General features: G+C 39.9%; 2 protein-coding genes and 1 long non-coding RNA gene across 3 annotated transcripts; 2 read left to right on the top strand and 1 right to left on the bottom strand.

Annotated features, from left to right (window-relative positions):
- The first annotated feature begins 1,948 nt into the window (after window positions 1-1,948).
- Window positions 1,949-13,731, top strand: LOC109521571 (uncharacterized). Its single transcript, XR_002169392.1, has 3 exons — window positions 1,949-2,026; window positions 4,934-4,944; window positions 13,652-13,731. It is a non-coding gene; the product is annotated as an uncharacterized LOC109521571 (long non-coding RNA).
- On the bottom strand, window positions 10,715-15,105 carry golt1a (golgi transport 1A). Its single transcript, XM_019879473.1, has 5 exons — window positions 14,944-15,105; window positions 13,126-13,217; window positions 12,821-12,999; window positions 10,950-11,013; window positions 10,715-10,827 (listed from the first exon to the last, which is right to left on the bottom strand). Exons 1-5 carry the CDS (start codon window positions 14,966-14,968, stop codon window positions 10,798-10,800), a joined length of 390 nt encoding a protein of 129 aa, XP_019735032.1. The 5' UTR covers window positions 14,969-15,105; the 3' UTR covers window positions 10,715-10,797.
- Window positions 15,106-16,567: 1,462 nt separating this feature from the next.
- LOC109521563 (metalloproteinase inhibitor 2-like) lies at window positions 16,568-18,007 on the top strand. The gene is made up of 5 exons (XM_019879458.1): window positions 16,568-16,816; window positions 17,009-17,091; window positions 17,162-17,264; window positions 17,437-17,558; window positions 17,782-18,007. Exons 1-5 carry the CDS (start codon window positions 16,690-16,692, stop codon window positions 17,950-17,952), a joined length of 606 nt encoding a protein of 201 aa, XP_019735017.1. The 5' UTR covers window positions 16,568-16,689; the 3' UTR covers window positions 17,953-18,007.
- The last annotated feature ends 1,603 nt before the right edge of the window (window positions 18,008-19,610 follow it).

Here is a 19,610-nt window from a genome sequence, read left to right as displayed (position 1 = left end):
CAAAGGCCCTGCGCACCGGTACCGGTCCGCGGACCGGCGGTTGGGGACCCCTGACTTAATGGACCTCAGCTACACTGTAAATTTGTGAATTATTAAAGAAATACAAGACTCACGATTGAGATTACTACAGTGATCAAACTTGAATGTCTGGTACAAGTCTGGAGAGCAGCCACCAACCATTCTGAACTCTTTGCAATCATCGAAGGTTTCCAACATCTGAGCCGAGCGCAACGAAGCTAGATGCTAATGCTATTACTCTGCAACTCAAAGACCATGCATATCCAGTAAAAGTAAACCACAGCTTGCTCAATTATCAAAACATTTTTCACAGGGCTGACTTTTTTGTCAACGCTCTAACTTTTGCAATCAATACAGTGCAACCATCCTTATTTTTGTGACGCCGATAAACATAACGCAGCAACACTGCACAAGTGTGTCAAATGTTCGAGCCACTCCATTCTCAGAATGCACTGCGTGCCGCAATATACAGTATTTAATTAATAAAGTTAGAAGGATGTTAATCCTTGTCATGTATTTGTGTTTCTGTTACCAGTCGTTGAAAGTGTGTCATATTTGAACCCAAACATAATTTTCCCCCAACAAACCGTGACTTTGGGTTGTGTTTGTAAAACCCTGATCTTTCGCGGTTAATGGGGACCAAAACCCTGCCGCGAAGTGGAAAACCGTGAAGTACGGTTTGCCCCACCCGGCCTCCTAGGAATTTTTTTGTAAGGGTTTGTGGGCACCAGCATGTTTTAAATATGTAAACAGTATTTATACTTTACATATTTGAGACAAAGACTATAACAGTACACGTATTTACTGAAATCTTTAATTATAAAACCTTATACTGTAATTAACATTCATCAGCATTGCCTTCTGAGAGAAGCGAAGAGACTTGTGCTGGTGGCATAGGAGGCGGCCCTCATTTGACGCTCTGACGGTGTTGCCACCATTAGCCTCCAGCTAGTTCCTGGCCAGCTATCCCCGCACAGCCGATGTGTTAATGATAAGACAATTAATCGGTATTGATGAGAAGGAGGTGAAGAGAGACGTTTGCTGCTTTCGGACAGGCACACACCTGCCCCATCTCTCGCTCTCTCTCTCCGACGCGTAAGTAGAAACAACAGAAGAGACATTATGCGTGTTAATCCAGTGTGATGAGACTCAAGGTGCTCGGTGGGGCTGCGAAGATGCGCAGCCAATCAGCTCACAGAATAAATCCACTCGGTGCTGTCATTGGTCACACCAGGAACCAATCATGCGCCTTGAATGTGTGCCCGCTGCATATACAATACAGGCATGTACGAAACCTCAGAGTCATTCAGCCTTTTTTTCTGAATATAGTACTTAAAAATTGAGTAAAAATCCGCGATACACTAAATCCGCAATAAGTGAATCGCAAAGTAGCGTGGGATCACTGTACTGACATCCAGTTCAATTCTTTATTTAAATTTACTCTACTTTGATTAGAGTCACTCACAGTCCATTAATATATACACTACATATTAATCCAATACATCACTTAAAATGAAACTTCAGTTTAATGATTGTAGTGGTTATATAATTGAATGCCACATCACAGCGAATAAGCTAATTTGTATGTCATAAAATGAAATTTAAAACATAATAAAATGTGATCTGCCAATAAAAGCTCCAATTTGAATTCACCAGTCACACACTTTTTCACGAATAATGATGGGCCCCTGATGATCGGAGCATCCCTAATCAGTATGTCTACTTGAACTGGTTAAATTTGTTGCACTCTTTTTTTTCAGGGGAAGCAGATGGAGACCGCAAACAAAGCTAGTTTACTCAATGATCTGGTAAAGAGCTCTGCATTTCTATCAGTTCTTACAATACTTCAGTGATAAAAAAAGTGTGTGCGTGCGTGCGTGCGTGTGTGTGTGTGTGTGTGTGTGTGTGTGTGTGTGTGTGTGTATAGGGCGGTCCGGTGGTCCACTGGTAAGCGTGTCGGGCCTCACAATGCAGAGGTACAGGGTTCGATTCTGGCTCCGGCCTCCCTGTGTGGAGTTTGCATGTTCTCCCCGGGCCTGCGTGGGTTTTCTCCGGGTACTCCGGTTTCCTCCTACATTCCAAAAACATGCATGGCAGGTTAACGGAACAGTCTAAATTGTCCCTCGGTGTGAGAGTGAGCGCAGATGTTTGTTTGTCTGTCTGCCCTACATGATTGGCTGACAACCAGTTCAGGGTGTCCCTCGCCTAGTGCTCGAGGACAGCTGGGATCGGCTTCAGCACGCCCAGCGAACCTTGTGAGGATGAAGCAGATCAGATAATGGATGGATGGATGGATGGATGGATGAAGATATATGAAATGCATTCATAATTGATGGTGTATATTTTGATCGTCAACCCTTTATGTTGATGAATTTGTTTTGTTTTCTTCAGGTTTTTCTGTTTGGAGCTTTCACAACTGTTGCCTATGATCATGTGGGGCCATGATCTAAACATAACAAGCTCTCCCAGGAATCTGCATTTTGTGAGCCCATCACCATTAGAAACGTTTGTGTTCGTGGTTAAATATTTAAATATATTTCTATTTACCCGGTTCTCAGAAAGTATGGTCAAGCGGAATGTTGAAACGTTGACCCACTTTGACACACACTCTCTCTCTCTCTCTCTCTCTCTCTCTCTCTCTCTCTCGACTGGCAAACCGTGCAGGGTTGTCTCCCCCCGCCTACTACCCGAAGACAGCTGGGATAGGCTCCACCACGCCCGCGACCCTCGTGAGGAAATGCGGATAACAAAAATGGATGGATGACGTGAAGTTGTGCAGCAGGTTTCTTGCTCACGTCAGCTTCTTCTTGTCATCGTCGTCATTGTGGCTATTTTTAACAGCTTTCACTCCTGCTTCCAGCCGCCGCTTATGATGACTCAGGAATAGAAATTTTCTCTGTGGCATAAGGGCATGCTCAGTATGATCGTAAAATAACCCCGGATGATAACCCATTTTAATGTGTTTGTTAATCGACTCTAGTTTCCACTCTGGGTGCCGATCTCACACCTATAGAGAATGTGTCATCGAAATTGAACCTAACATGCATGTTTTTAGTAAGTGGGAGTTAGGAATGCTCAGAATCAACCCCCAAACCACAGATCGATGAGTCACTAGCTAACCACTCGCCTCTTGCCCAAAGACAGCTGAGGATGACCATAAGGAGGACGAGCCCTCTACGAAATGGTGTATTGTTTATGTTGTACTGAGCAGCCAGGACACTGTTGAGATAAGTTCCATTTCCTGTTCTTACGTCATCATCAATATTTTTTTCCCTCATCTTCACAGACATTTTGTCCCATGCATTTGTCCTCACATATGTGCAAAAATGACCTGAAAGTTTGACTTTTGTTGTGCCATTCGGTGCCATAGCTTGGGAACATTTAATAACTGACGAGAGATTCCTTCAAAGTGCGAGGTCAACCGTGTATTCTTGGCAGAGGTGTATCACTGAAAGGGGGTAATTCATTTTTACGAGCTACTCTGCGCATGCATTCTCATTTGCATTTTTATGTGTTGTGTTTCTCGTTTTACATATATATATATATATATATATATATATATATATATATATATAAAAATGTAATTTTCTCCATTTACAATTAATATAATATATACAGACTGCAGAGCTAAAATAAATAAGCCTAACTGAGATTTGTGCTGTCTTTTGCGTCTGAATGTACTTATAGTGGTGAAAACGAGCCATCGCTGTTCGTGTCCTGTCAACACGCCCTTGCAATTAAGATCCCTTTTCCCCCTTAAAAATGCATCAGTGCCAAAAGCAGTTGTTACCAAGGCTGTACATTCTTGAGTTGAATCCGGACTCGACGCTTTTGTTTTGTTTTGTTTTGTTTTTATTGTCTCAGATTGGACTCAGACTCCTTGGCATTTGGCTTGGCTCAGCCATTGGACTCACAAAATATTTTTATTGACTCAAAAGAGTCAAACTACGCTTTTATTCCTGAAAATTAACCTAAACCTTCAATGACAAAAAAAAACTTGAAATAAAAGTATTTCAGATGATCAAAATAGTTATCTGATTGGTTAACCTGACTGTGAGTCTTACAGTGTTTTTCTTTCAGTCATGCCAGCCAACAGCAGGCTGATAAAAGTTATTACAATCGAGGACTGCCTTTTGAAACAATGTCTTCGAAAGGGAGGAGGGAAAATTTCGCAACCTGCAGATTCTGTAAGAAGTCAATTTTGGACACATATTTTATCACGTTGAACTTTACTCGACACTTGTCGAGGTGCCACTAAAAGAGTTATTTTTGTTGTTTATTAACTAAGCAAAGGGTTCCATGCCATCTAATAAGAGTGTTGAGGAAAATGTCTTTTTTTTTTTTTGGGTGGTTGTGGAAATAGCATTTTTCTGTCTTAAGGTTTGTCCGAATGAGTAAACTACATGTCGAGCATGGCGAACACCAAAATACACCAAAATAGATCAGTATACTTTCATAAGTTGTGGTGTGCATGTGATCTTCCAATGTAACAACACAATGTTACATGACGGCTATTCACCAATTCAGCGGTAATTTCCGACGTGTAATTTGTAGCAGTTTTTCACTTGAATCTCTTTGTATGAAGGTAATGAAGTTGTTCAAGTGTAAAAAATACCGAATTGAAAAATATTTTTTTCACTTGAGTGCCTGATGCTTGGTACTCAGGTTCCAAGCGCTTCGATATGAAACGATGGAATATCACAACAGTGAACCATCTCTTGCGAACAACGGGCTGAGCGAACTATATTTATTTGTCGCACCCCGCAAGAAAGTTTTTATTCAAATCCTACATCATTTTGATCTGGTTTTGAACAAGTTCATTTTAGGGCTCTCATTTCACACTCCTGGATCATAGTTTTTGAGAACCACCTGTATGTCCATTTACCCAACGAAACCTCTTGACTGCCATTTGCAGATGGTATTGTGGTTGTATGTAATTTATTTGTCCAATTATCAAATAATATTGCTCTTAAGTTCTATTTTTGTCTGAAAGACTGTTGTTCTGACAAAATACACAATGCTGCAAAAATGTAACTTTCAGACTATTCATTTGAACAAACCTACCCATCAAAAACATGAAACAGACAAACAAGATGTGCTGTTGAAGGAATAAATAAACAAATACATATATAAAAATGATGAAATCATCACTATTTGACCCACATGAATTTGACCTCAAACCTGTCCAACTTAATTGAAGAAATGTAATTACAAAATGATGCACATGCTCTTAAAATGTATCGTGACTGTCCTGTGATAAACATGTATGTCCATTTTTATTTTTTTTTAACTTTTATGTGAATGGGTGTCCGCGTTTTGTAATGAACATTTAATGTATTTTTTTTTTTAAATGACAAAAATGGACATGTTTTTCACAGGACAGCGGCAATTTTCAAAGACTATGTAGATGTGAGTGGTGGAGAGGTAGCATTTCAGTTTTTCTGATTTTGGAGGCCTGGATCAGTCCCCACTCGCCCACTACAGTCGGAACTTTATAAGAACCTTATCGGCTTTGTTTGCATAAGTGGTGATCCAGCATATTTTCGAGTAATTTAATGATCATTTTATTATTGTTTTGCTTCATTTATGCCACTACAGCGTGCAATTAACAAGCTCGCTATGTTTGCACTCCGAAAATGCATCTTCCCTGGTGACCAGAATGTAAACAATCCTCATGAAAAAAAAAAACTTCGGCCGCTGATAGCACCTTTAACTGCAATTCATTTGCACCTGCAATTTGATCCGTCATAACGTCCGTTTCACAAAGGACATTGCGTTGATGACATACCAACGCAAACACGTCCACAAAGTTTGACAGCTGAGTGCAGTTTGCACCTGGTTTCCCCCTTGACTGCATGGCAAAGTGTAAATGCTGCTTTGTGCCAAGAATGTTAACTATTCTGTAAAGTGCTTTGTTACAGCTGCTGGTGATGTGAAAGCGCAATATAAATAAAGCTGTTTTGTACAAGAAAACCATGGCTGAATGAAGGAATAATGTGGTTCCCTTATGCATCCACTAGATGGAGCTAAAGGGAATACAATACAATACAGCAGGGATGGCCAACCAGTACCCACTCCCAAGACGTTTCCTTCGAATTCAGAACAGACATACAAGAGAGGGCACGGTATACTGGTAAAAACCCAACACACCCACACACCCACACACACGCACACACACACACGCGCACACACACACACACACACACACACACACACACACACACACACGACCATGCACTCGCGCACATATACATGCACGCCACGACGAGCAACAGCCGGAGCACCTGAACATGAATGAAACCTAAAGACACAAACAAACACACAAATCTTTTTTTCCCCCCATTTCCGCCTCCCACCGCTCGCGGTCGCCTTGGGACGAGTCTGCTGGCTCTTGGTCGATTTCGATCGACGTATTGGGCACCCCTGCCTTAAAAACAGAGGTAATTCGCTGACTAGCTTAGCACTTAGCACTTAGCGCCGTTGTCTGCGCATGAGCGGTGATTCAGTCATCTGATTGGTTGCCCTCTATATCAAGTAATAGGATTGATGATAGGCTGACGTAGTACGTTCTGTGTATTAAGCACCGTTGTTTGAATGGCAGCGCCATCGCCGAGACGTTTTCGACAATTGTCGTGTGAAAGCCAGGGAGCCGCATTTAACCAGCCAAAGAGCCGCATGCGGCTCGCGAGCCGCGGGTTGACCACCCCTGGAATACAGCTTTATTTATATAGAGCTTTCACAAAACGCTGCAGCTGCAAATATGACGTCCAAGTAATCAGAATATGATCCATATAGAAGGTGCATCGGATTATAAGGCGCACTGTAGGCTTTGGAGAAAATTCAATGCATTTTAGGTGAGCCTCATAGTGCGGAAAACATGGTAAATGAAGGACATTTTCATGAAATTATAGTTTTCATGATTTTATCCTTCCATCCATCCATGATCTGATGACTTCAGGCAGTTGGACGGGTACATCCTGAACTGGTTGCCAGCCAATCGTAGGGCTTTATTAGTTTAGTTAACGTAAAATATCGTTTTTAAGATAAGAAAAGAAAAGAAAACCTTTATTTCTCTCACAATGGGGAAATTCCCAATTTACAGCAGCAAAATTATGAAAGGGAGAAAGTAGAAGACAAAAAGAATGTAAGTCAATATAAATATAAGCATATTAAAATGTTTTAGGAGTGAGTTATGGAAAAACCACTCCACTTTACTAAAATGTGTTTTGGGTTATTTTGGTTGCTTTTAACTATAGTAACTTTGGTTTAATCATAGTTATCAGCAGACAGATGGACAAACCCCAATTCCAAAGAAGTTGTGACATTGTGTAAATGAAAACAAACAGAATTCAATGATTTGCAAATACTGTACTTTTCAGCTTTTATTCTTTTCAACACACTACATATACAAGATAGTTCATGTTCAAACTGGTAAACTTCTTTGGGTTTGGAAAATATTCAATCATTTTGAATTTGGTGCATGCAACACTGTCCAAAAAACTGGGACAGGCGTATGTTTACCACTATGTTACAACACTTGTCCTTTTAACAATTCTCATATTTGGTAACTGACAGCAATAATTATTGAGGGTTTGTCAGTGAAATTCTTTCCCATTCTTGCTTCATGTATGACTTCAGTTGCTCAACAGTCTGGGGTCTCCAAGGTCGTATTTTGCGCATCATCGATCTGGATTCCTGGCAGGCCAGTTTGGTTTTTGCGCACGTTTATTAAGAAGCCCCACTGGTGTAAGATATACAGAATGTGTCTTAACATGTTCTTGCTAAGCTGGGCCATTCTTGAAAAAGACATTGCTTGGATGGGAGCATATTTTGCACCCAAACTTTCAGGGGAGGGGTGCTCCCTTTATAATCAATCATGACAGTTGTCTGTTTCCAATTAACCTAAATGAAGGGAATCAATGCACTTCCACAATTGTATTGTTCTCAAAAAAAAAAATCACATCCTCGATCTGGATAGCTACCAGATCTTTGTGGGTACTGTTGGGGGAAGAGCGGCCTTTCTCTTCCTCGCGTGTTCGTTGAATTTCGGATGATGAGGATGTTGGTTAACCAAATAAAGGCTGGAGGCGATGAACAGTTCCTTCGAAGGGTTTTAATTTATTTTCTGCAGTTTACGAATCAATTCGGGCTCCTGAGGGGTCCAGATTTGAATCAGGAAGCGTAGAAGAAACACATTCATGAGATTATATAGAGACAATATGATAATGAGAGGCGATTAGGTACGATTCTCATGCAAATCCCGGAAACAAAGAAAGTAACATGACATCTGACCCGGTGTGGCTGGACGAAGGTGGGAGTGGTGAGGTGAGACCAGACCACCACGACCCACCATTTGGTGTGATGGCAAGTTCCAGAACCCCCGCTGTGCATACATCCTGAGATAAGAGGTCTTCCCAGGGGGGCTTAACAGCGATCAGGGACCGACCCAAGGTGCGGGGGCACAACAGAAGACACTTGGGGGGCCGTTAATCAACCAAGGAGGAAGAAGATAAACTTTAACACCACATACGTTGTTTTAAGTGTGCAAACAAATGTTCAGGAAAGAGACTGAGATCAATAGTACTCATAGCAAAGCGCAGTCCCTCAATAGCTGCAACACAGATACTTGAGATAACAGTTCCTCTTTTGATGTTGACATGTCCTCTGGAGGGGTCCTAAAAGTGGTGGGGGTGAAGGGGTACCAAAGGTGATTGTAATCACAGTAAGCAGGAAATACCTTCAACAGCATTGTACGTTGTTTCTTTCAAATCCAGTTAACAGAGAGGAATCATATCTTAACAGTACTTGTCTCATTTACAAAGTTTTGAATGGGCTTGCCCGCTCCCCCAGTCCCTTTAGATAAATTCGTTCAGAGGAGAAGCAGCGAAGGACGGAGAACTCGGGCCTTGACTCAAGGTGACTGCAATATAAGAAGACGAAGAACAAAATTTGGTCAAATGGTCACCTCTGTAAGCAACCCTGGAATAAGTCGCCGAGCAACATTAGAGACTGTTATAACTTTTCAAAAAAAAAACAACACAACTATTGGCTAAAAATACATCAGACATGCACCCATGAAGGTCCGTTTCCAGACTCCAGCCCGTTCCAGTGAGCTTCTGGCCAGCAAATTTGAAGCTGTAAGTGATCTGTCTGTCCTGGTCTATTGTCTGGTAATTCAGTCCTGCAACTGTTTGTATTGTCTGGTTTTTTTTCACGTCTCACCTATTTGGTTCTTATTTCTGTCATCATGGTTTTATCCGTGTGCTATTTTCAAAACCTCCCTTGAGACAACGGCTGAAAACTAGTATTTATGCTAAGTCATAAATTACACTGTTTATGCTTGTGTTGATGAATGTGCACTGTCACACTGATAAAAAAGAAAAACTGTTTTAAATAAATGTTAGTTTTCAGCCGTACTCCCAAGGCAGGTATCGAAAATAGCACGGTGATACACATAAAACTTTAAAACCAAGATGATGGAAATAAGAACCAAATCGGTGAGAAATCATAAAACAGACAAGACTTGTTCACCTAAGAAAAATATTTTTGAGCAGTCCTCAACTTTCCCAGAATGTATTTCTTTTTTAGCCCCAACCCATCTTTTTGGATAAATATTGCAGGCATCGCATTCAAAATGAGAGAATATTTGCACACACAATATACAGTATATATACTGTGTATACTGTATCTCTCTCTCTCTCTCTCTCTCTCTCTCTCTCTCTCTCTCTCTCTCTCTCTCTGTCTGTCCAGAGGTTGGAGAAGAACTGTGGACGAGTGGATTGAAAAGTTTGATAGTGGCCGGACTGACCTTGTTCATTGTTTTCGCTTGTGGTCGAGTTTGATGGACGTCCTGTTCCTGCGTGATCCATGCTTGTCCGGCCACTTTTCAACTTTTTAACCCTGCTCAACCACTCTTTTCTTCTATACTTCCTCCTTCATTGGCATAGATTTTCCATGACGGCAGTCCTGTCAAATTTCCTACAGCATATATCTCTGACTGAGAAAAAAACTCGTCAGTCAGTGAGTTGTTATGACCCGTGGTCAGTGATTGTGCACTGTACAATGTCAACCACTAGCTTGAATCAAGTAAGATAATTATACTGACAAGACACACTAACCATTTGCCATGTCAGCCGCTTCCATACTGTCGTTACGAGCAGCAGGACAGGTAGAAAAGCTCTTGGTGCCCATAGTTCAGCTTGTTTTTAGTGGCTGAATAGGATACATCTATCCAATCACCAAAGCCAATTAGAGTCTAGCAGCAAGGAGAAACGCAAACCAGTCGACAATTTTAAAATGTCAGCAAAACATTTTGGCCTTGTTGTGCCATCTAGAAAATGTCAAACAAATGTCCTGTTTCTGCAATTGATTTACCTTTTTTAATGCATGAAGATCCATCGGATTAGTTAAGACACAAAACATCTGTTTTGATTTCATTTCTATTTTTATTTAATGTCTTATGATGCAATGAATGTAACACATTAATAAAAAAAAAGCAATTTCTTTGACTCTCACATGAAATATTATACAGCAGGTCTATCAGTTAAGCATATACTCTGTAGTACAGTACCTCAAATTATAGTTTTGTTTGTTTGTTTGTTATGTGTGACTGTGGGAAAATGTGTGTATTTAAAATAATGAGATATGAAAGTACAATTCTTTGGTGTACATTTTTATACAACATATTTGTTTTAAACACTTGGTTGGAAGTATCTTCTCCAGTATCTGAACAACTGTCCATCAGGCTTGTATAATTCTTCCCAGTGTGGAAATGTGCTCTCAGACCATGCTGGAGCCACTCTGTAAAAACTGTGAAGAAACGAATTTGGGCGTTATTGCCAATCTCGGGGAGAGTAAAAAAAAATGAAATAAATATAGGGATTGTGAAATGAAGGCAATTGTGTGTTGAGCGACTGTGAAAACATTCTTACATCATTAAGGAATGGGATGTTTACCAGTGACAGCACAAATCCCAAGGCCATTGGAAAGAAAGATCTACGGAGAGAAAATCAAATTGATTTGTCATTTTTATTCTGACTGTCATGTACACATTCACATACAAAATCTGAGCTCTGCATTTAACCCATCACAGTGAACACAGCAAGCTCACCAAACTAGGAAAACCAGCAAATGGAGAAAAAAAAACCCTAACCCAAGTATTTTATTTTCACGACAACAAATAAATGCAAGGTTGTGAAGCTTTTCTTGATACTGCTGCCACAGAAAAAAAAAAAACAAGAACAAAAAACATCTGAGTTTGGATCTGGGTTCAAATCTCACTGAGCTGGCCCGTTTTCAGAATTCATTCTGAATGACAGTTGTTGAATAAGCCACATTCCTATTTCCCTCTCAATGGTTCGGGTTAGATGAGGATCCATCATTATTTGTGTGTCTGCATATTGTTCTGAATTTGTTCACAGCGTACGCTCATTGATGAATCACAGATGTTGGCGTCCAATGTGCGGATGCACGATTTAAGCACATATTTGTGCGTATGCTCTGATAGGGACGGAGGCCCAATGTTTTCAGTCCAGCAAAATAAAAGGATGTGGAGCTTAGTTACCATAACCATCACCCCATGTTCTCATTCACACACACACACACACACACACCCACACACACACACACACACACACACACACACACACACACCTGTCTATATATTCGCAAACATTTCACCAAATTGATTGTAGCTGTGAATGTGAGTGTGAATGCTTGTCTCTCTAAATGTGTACTGGGATTGGTTGGAGACAAGTTCAAGGTGTACCCTGCCTACCGCCTGATGACAGCTGCGATAGGGTCCAGTACCAGATTTTATCCACTATAAGGCACACCTTAAAGCATTCAGTTTTGTTTTAAATGCATCAGTTTTCCCTGCGATTGGCTGGCAATTGGTTCAGGGTGTCCCCCGCCTACTGCCCCAAGACAACTGGGACAGGCTCCAGCACGCCCTTGCGCTCCTTGTGAGGAAAAGCGGATCAGAAAATGGATGGTTATCTATATTCTGATATCTTGGATGTAGTATTTTAAATGTTCTGTAAAGCACTTTTTTGCAGCTGCAGCGGTTGTGAAGGCTCTATAAATAAAGCTGTATTTTTTTGTATTGGATTTCCTTTAGCCTAGCACCATCAAGTGGATGCATAATTTACCTGCAGCCAGGGCTCTTTATAAATAAGGCTTATTGTATTGTATTTTCTTTAGTGTAGCTCCATCTAGTTGATGCATAACACAACCACAGCCACGATTGTAGCTTCTATTCCATGCGCCTTAAAACGCGGTGTGCCCTATATATGAAAAGTTTGAAAATAGACCATTCAGTGAAGGTGCGCCTTATACTCCAAAGTGTCTTGGAGTGCAGAAAATGCGGTAATCTGCATTTTTCCAGACTATGAAGCAATGATATACTTGCCATTATCCTATTACCTCTGGCCCATTAAAAAATAAACTAGTTACTTATTTTGAAGGGTAAGTCACCAGGGATAGGCTCCAGTTTATTCACGACCTTCATAAGGGCAAGCAATAATATGCAAGTATGGATTAAAGATTTTTTTCAGGTTTTTGCAATGAAATCGTATTGCTTACTTTTATATACTTCATCAACGAGTTGTGGTTGTATTTATTTATTTGAGGGAATCCAATTCAAACCACACAACTAATACAAATTAGTCAAGCAAATTCTGCCTGAACTTCTTGTGTACTGTATGTGGGAGAAAAATAACACAAATGCATTCCATTCATGTGGTGCACACAATTTTATGATGATCTTTTTTTTCTTCTCAATATTTTGATGTTTGTAACTGACCTGAATAAAAGGATGAAGCCGTAACACTCCACCAGCATACCAATAATTGGCCAACGGCACAGCACCAGCGACACACCTCCCAGGAAGAAGAACGAGCCTCGGAACTTATGTCTTTGGAAGAAGAAGTGAGATGTCTTCCTGAAGCCGATGATGAATGTTAAACCTGTCAAAAACAAAATCTAGGGGGAGAAAATAAATTGCGAAAATTTGTTTTGGACTGAAGCCTTATTAAGACATTTCATTTATAAAAAAATTGTCATTGATCTGTTTTATGAGAGAGAATATGGAATAAAAATACTACTTACATTCCCAAAGGCTAGCAAAACAGAATCAAAGTACAGCAACACACCAAAGAGCAGAAAAAATAAGCCAAACCCCACCAGACCAATTCCAATCTCTGGAAGACAAATACAGAGAAAATGATTAAAACAATTGCATCCACCTCCTTTAAGGCGGTTGTCATTTTTATTTATCTTTTCACCCTTGTCAGGGAAAAAAATTGCCAGAAAGTGACACGTGTTCACCAATTTCTGATGGCTTCATTTATTCAGAAAATCATACAGTTAACAAACATTTGGAATCGAAAAATTTACATTTTCTATTTCATTACCTGTACAAAAACTGTGATCATCATCATCTACATGGATCAAAGCTGTGAGCCAATCTGTTTGTTTTTGCAATCCTCTTTCACACCAGTGCGATGCTTTTCCTCTTTACTTCACTTCCTCTAATGGTGGCTGTATTGTTTCCATCTCGACGACAATGCATACAGGATCAAATGACCTCACAGTGCAGAGTTGCCGATTCTGGGTCCGGCCTTATGATGTGGAGTTTGCATGTTTTCCCTGTGCCTGCGTGGGTTTTCTCCGGGCACTCCGGTTTCCTCTCACATTCCAAAAGCATGCATGGCAGGCTGACTGAACACTCTAAATTGTCCCTCCGTGTGAGCGTGAGCGCGGATAGTTGTTCGTCTCTGTGTGCCCTGCGATTGGCTGGCAACCAGTTCAGGGTGTCCCCCGCTTGGTGCCTGAAGACGACTGCGATAGGCTCCAGCATGCCCGCAACCATCATGAGGATCAGCGGATTCGAAAATGGATGGATGGATGGATGGACAGTCAATTTTTGTCAGAAATCTTTTTCATTTCACTGTATAGTTTGATATCTCCATCTATGCAAAAATATGTTGGCTACTTTGCTTCTGTTTACATTTTGATGAGTTTATATACATTATCAGCTGCTGGAAGTGTCTTTCTTGTCACTTCAAAATAAAGTGATGAAATGTAAGTAGTAATCAGTGGTGTATGATTTTTTTTTGTAGAAGAACTTAAAATATATCATGGTATCTCATTATTGCTGTATAAGATGGCCTGTATTGTAACTTTTTCCATATCTCCCAGCACTAACTGTTGGTATGATGTACTTTTCCTGAAATGAAGTGTTACATGTACGCCTGATGTAATGAGACCAACACCTTGCAAAAAATAATTACTCGGGTAATTTATAGATATAATTAGCTGGGCATATGACTGATATATCTGCATAGTTATGCCATGTTTGTCTTTTTTTACTTTCTCGCCTTTATTTGTTGACAGATACTTCACAAACCTGGAAAAGTCGAAGCTTGCTCAGGAATCTCTGATTAAGAAGGTGGCTGATTGGTTATTGGAAAATATTTAATCGCGATTTTTCTGGCAGATTCATCAGTTCGGTTATGATTTGATTCACTTTTTTTTTTTTTAACCAGATCAAGCTTCAGTGCAATATTCACTGCAGTAAAAAACATAATAGAAAATTAAACATTCAAAACATATTTTTATCAGTGACTAATTGCTTCAAATGAAGACTGAAAACTGATATGGCCTAAAATTCTTCTTATTAAAACAAAAAATCCCAGCTCCGCCAGTGCATGCAAATGACAGTCGAGCCTGGATATCCTGACAGAGGCTGACATGCTTAGTTACTATTTGTTTAACATGGGTTTATTCATGCTCAAAGTCACAAGTAGGCTTGTATTTAGAATCAAGTCACTGAAGTCTGCCCATTGTGACCTCATTGAATTGGAAATTTCTTCGAATCCTGCACTTTAAAACTGAGAAGAAAAACAGAACTGTGGGAAGACTTACTCTGAAACTCTGTAATGGCAACCATGGTAATCCTTTATATTGTTTCTCTTCTAGTACTGCCAGGTTTGCTTTTCAATGACGAAGTGCTTTCTTTTTCGAGTCCGACCTTTGAGTGCTGATTGTGTCATGTAGCGTCAGTGAGGTGAAGATTAACTAGAACCACACAGAGTCTCCCTTCAGTAAATAGTGATGTCATCATCAAATTTTAATTGAATTTTAATCTGTTGTCTGTGGTTGGTGAGCTGTTTCATCTTTGTAGCTCATCACTCTAACCACTACACCCTTCAGCCTTAGCTGGTGGGCTCCAGTAATGCAGCCTACAGTTTATTGCTACTTGCTGGAATTCTTTACATATGTTTGAAATTAAACAGTCACCCTGAGAAAGGCATCACTAGATAACATTAGTAACATTTTAAGCCAGCGTGACAGCCTACTAGCAACAAATGTTTGCAAAATGACATTTAAAATGAATCGAACCCTGCATCTCTGCACTGTGAGGTTGAAGCGCCTCTTCGACTATTCAGTGCTAAATTGTTTTCAGTCTTTGAATGTTTTCAGCACATATCTTAAAATATTTATTGTATTTAAAACGAGAGCACAAAATTGACATGATTTTCAAGCTACTTTTTTTGCATTAATCTGAATATATCCTTCTAATTTTTAAATATAATTTTAAGTAATTGTTATACAGTAATCCCTTGTTTATCGTGGTTAATGGGGGACCAAAACCACCCGCGATAAACGAAAATCCGCGAAGTAGCGACCCCCCCTCCATATAGGTACATGTACATAATATTTATAAGGCCAAATTTAATGGTATACATGCATGTAGGAGTAAATATTTGAAGAAATTAACTTGTAAACATGTATAAGTTGGTTAGTTTATGAATAACAAAATACATACAGTAAACATATAAAATATTATGTGTATGAGTATATATAATATTTATAAGGCCAATGTTAATGGTATACATGCATGTAGAACTAAATGTTTTTAGTAATTAACATGACTTAATGCTATATACTAATATATTTTTTATATATACGTATATGTACATATATTTAATAAAATACAGCAAACATAAATATGAAATATACATGAAGTATTGTATATGTTGCTCGATGTGACTCTCTGTTGTTTTGCTGACTTTCGCTGCTTCTCCCAGACCGTTTGCGGACTTTTTGCGGACTGAATTTTTTTTTTTTTTTTTTAATGAATATGTTTGAAAATATCCGCGATGCACTGAAGCTGGGATAAACGAACCACGAAAGAGCGAGGGATCACTATATGTGCATTTTGCTTCTTGTTGGATAGCTACTGCACCCTTGGCAGACATGTTAATATTTGTTAAAATGTGATTGATGCCATTTTGTCTCTTTTTATGTTGTTTAAGTAAACAAGTAAAAAGTTAAAAAAACCCAACAAAAAACCCAAACCAAAAAAAAAAAAAAAAAACATTCATGTCTCCGTGATGAGAAATGGGATGGAAGCTTAGTGCCCCCTATTGGCCAACCACCACGCCCACATGCACTGGCACTCACATGTGCATTATTGTATTTAATGGGGAAGAACAGGTGAAAACAATCATTCGTGAATGCAGGCAACGCCACCTGTGAGCAGCTGTGTAGCCATAAAAAGGCCCTCGTGAACTTTGACTCCAGCAGAGTGAACCAGAGCTCAGCTTTTGCACAACTTAAATCTGTTTGTTTTGCTCATTTCTTTTGATTTACCCTGAACGGTCAACAATGAGCTGGCAGAACTTTGTGTTAGCCCTGGTGTTGCTGTGCTTGTGGGGCTTCCAGGAAGTCGCACAAGCCTGCACCTGTTTACCGGTGCATCCGCAGCAGGTGTTTTGCAAAGCCGATGTTGTTGGTAACCTACCTTAATTATCATTTATTTGATTTTTAAAAAAAAGGGTTTAATTTATTGACAGTGTACCTGGGAAAGTGCTTATTTGGTATCCATTTGATGGTATTTGCCAATATGTGCTAAATTATCTTTATTTATTTTTTGTGGGGCAGGAGCACCACCCAAAATGCATGTTTTCAAAACTTGTCTGTCTAGTCATCAAGGCAAAGGTTGTTGGAGTGACGCCTGGCATGCATGTAGAAGGGACACTCACTAAGTATGACATCAAACAGAGAAAGGTGAGACTTGACTATATTCTTGTAGGCAAATTGGATAGCTTCTCACTGGGACTCCCCACCCTCTTTCCAGAACTTCAAGGGCACAGAAAAGCTTTTTGATGCAATCTACACTGCACCCGGTTCTGCAGCTTGTGGAGTCACCCTGACCAAGGGCACTGAATATCTCCTCATGGGTATAAAAAAACTTTTCTCCCCTATGAAAACTCAAACCATTAATGGCACCCAAATGTAAACCATTGATGCTTGCAACCCCCCAGTCTGACAGTTTTGAGACTTCTGCATGCATTTTATGATGCAGTCTTGATATTTATTCAGTTTTTCCACTTTGGTCTTTTGCCATTGCAGGTAGACTGCAGTCTGACGGCTCGCTGCGTATTTCTGTGTGTGACTTCTATCAGCCGTGGAAAGCCTTGAGTGCTGTGCAGAAGAGTCTGTTGTACCGCTATGAAAAGGGCTGTGATTGCATGGTAGGAATGCAGAAGATGGATTTAGTGAGGAATTTTTAGCTATATTCTAGATGTCCACCTTAACCCATGAACAAGTGCCAACCGCTTTAAACATGCAATCAATGAGCTCAAGAAAATGGTGTTAAATTCTCTCCATTTTATTTCATTAAGTCTTGGCACAAATTAACCATAAGTAATCCGTATTCTGTGTGACATTGTGAAATTTCTCTTTGCTCACCCTCAGATCAAATCCTGCTTTTCCTTCCCATGCTGCAAGACCACCCCAACAGAGTGCTTGTGGACATTCTTGCCAGGGAAGATGGGCTATGATGAGCAGGCCCAAAACTTTGCTTGCATCAAGAAAAATGACGTCTGTTTCTGGTACAGGGCAGCTTTCATTCCCCGAAGGGGATAGATTACCAGAGCTCTAAAGCTATTGACTCAAAATAAAATCAATGCAGCTGTCTTTTGGTTCTTTTTTTTTGGTGTTTTTTCCTTTGACTTTTCAATATTGTCTTGTCAATCGTTTGGTTGACCGTGAGTGCACCGATGGCCTGCTGCTGGAATGAACTACTGTTGTGCTGGCTTGCCGTGTGTATCTCAGCGGCCATGAGATGCTGGAGCCATGGACGTGCATCACATCCATTTACTATTGGACTGCTTCTCCCCCACCCCCCAAATACCCAATTCAGGTTAAACTGGGTCTATGCTTGGTAATGTGTTTGCAGACATATCTCAAGCTATACATCATCCAGCCGTTTTTACCTTCACAAGGGTCGCAGGGGCTTCTGGAGCCTATCCCAGCTGCCTTCGGGCAGTAGGCAGGAAACACCCTGAACTGTCTGCCAGCCAATCATGCGGCACTCATAAACGAACAACCATTCACACACTCGCACCGAGGGACAATTTATCGTGTTCCATTAATATACTGTGCATGTTTTTGGAATGTGGGAGGAAACCAGAGAAAACCCACCCTCGCACAGGCAAAATACACAAGCTCCACACAGCCCGGAATTGAACTCACGACCTCTGTACTGTGAGGCGGATGTGCTCATCAATCAACACCGTGCTGTCCGTGGATTTCCCAGACGACAAAGTATTTTCCAAAGTAAGAATTTCTTTGCCGATATTGCCATTGTCCGTCTTTGGTCCTCTTTGGAAACACTCAGCAGCCGGTGGTGCATACCTGGAAGAGCCTGGTTGTCTTGGTGTTTGCCACGTGTGATCACATGACAATGCTCTGAGGACTGGATTCTTGACTGGTGGTGGAAGAGAATCTTTTGTGTGTCGGTGCCTGTGTTGAGATTATCTGAGTACTCCACACACAATATGCCAAAAACTGTTGATTTTTTTTACCTTTGTGTGCGGTCTACCAATTAGTGTTCGTTACTTAAAAAAAAAACAATTACTTCCAGTTACAAATTACTTGTTCCAAATATGACTCGAGTTAACTCAGTTACAGCCTTGTAGAAGTAATTAGTAACTCAAAGTAATTATGTATTTTTATATTTCATATAAAGTGTCAAAGACGAAAAACAATGTATTTTAGAACATTTGGTATTTATTTAAACACAGCAGATTGCAAGTTGCCACATGCATTGAAATAAAAAAATGTAAGAAAACGGAAACATTGACAAGACATTTATACATTCACACACTTTGCATTTCAGTGCACAACTAAGACACCAAAGTGTAAACTTAAATGTAAAAGGTTAAGAAATGGAGGAAAATGTGTCCATGAGATACCAGTAGTTCAATTCTGTATTTGTATATTATTGTACAGTAAACTTAACTATCATACTCTTGAACATTCACTTGTAACAAACAAGCTAGAATGAGCATCGTTATACTTAAGGTTAGTTTATGAATAACAAAATACAGTAAACATATAAAAAAATATATATATATATATATATTTTTTTTTTTTTTGAAGTCCGCAAACGGTCTGCAAACTTAACTATCATACTCTTGAACATTCACTTATAACAAACAAGCTAGAATGAGCATCGTTATACTTAAGGTTAGTTTATGAATAACAAAATACAGTAAACATATAAAAAAAAAAATATATAT

The sequence above is a fragment of the Hippocampus comes genome, unplaced genomic scaffold (genome assembly GCF_001891065.2).
Source record: "Hippocampus comes isolate QL1 unplaced genomic scaffold, H_comes_QL1_v1.1 scaffold205, whole genome shotgun sequence".
NCBI classification, from domain to species: Eukaryota; Metazoa; Chordata; class Actinopteri; order Syngnathiformes; family Syngnathidae; genus Hippocampus; species Hippocampus comes.
Note: the sequence above shows the minus strand (reverse complement) of the source record. Positions and strands in the feature narration are given on the sequence as shown.

Coding starts and splice junctions, on each gene's coding strand:
- golt1a (XM_019879473.1), bottom strand. CDS start 14,968: ATGGTTGCCATTACAGAGTTTCAGA. Junction 13,218..14,943: donor TGCCATTACAGAGTTTCAGA/GTAAGTCTTCCC, acceptor TTTGTCTTCCAG/AGATTGGAATTGGTCTGGTG. Junction 10,828..10,949: donor ACATCCCATTCCTTAATGAT/GTAAGAATGTTT, acceptor GTTTCTTCACAG/TTTTTACAGAGTGGCTCCAG.
- LOC109521563 (XM_019879458.1), top strand. CDS start 16,690: ATGAGCTGGCAGAACTTTGTGTTAGCCCTGGTGTTGCTGTGCTTGTGG. Junction 17,265..17,436: donor CACTGAATATCTCCTCATGG/GTATAAAAAAAC, acceptor TTGCCATTGCAG/GTAGACTGCAGTCTGACGGC. Junction 17,559..17,781: donor AAAAGGGCTGTGATTGCATG/GTAGGAATGCAG, acceptor GCTCACCCTCAG/ATCAAATCCTGCTTTTCCTT.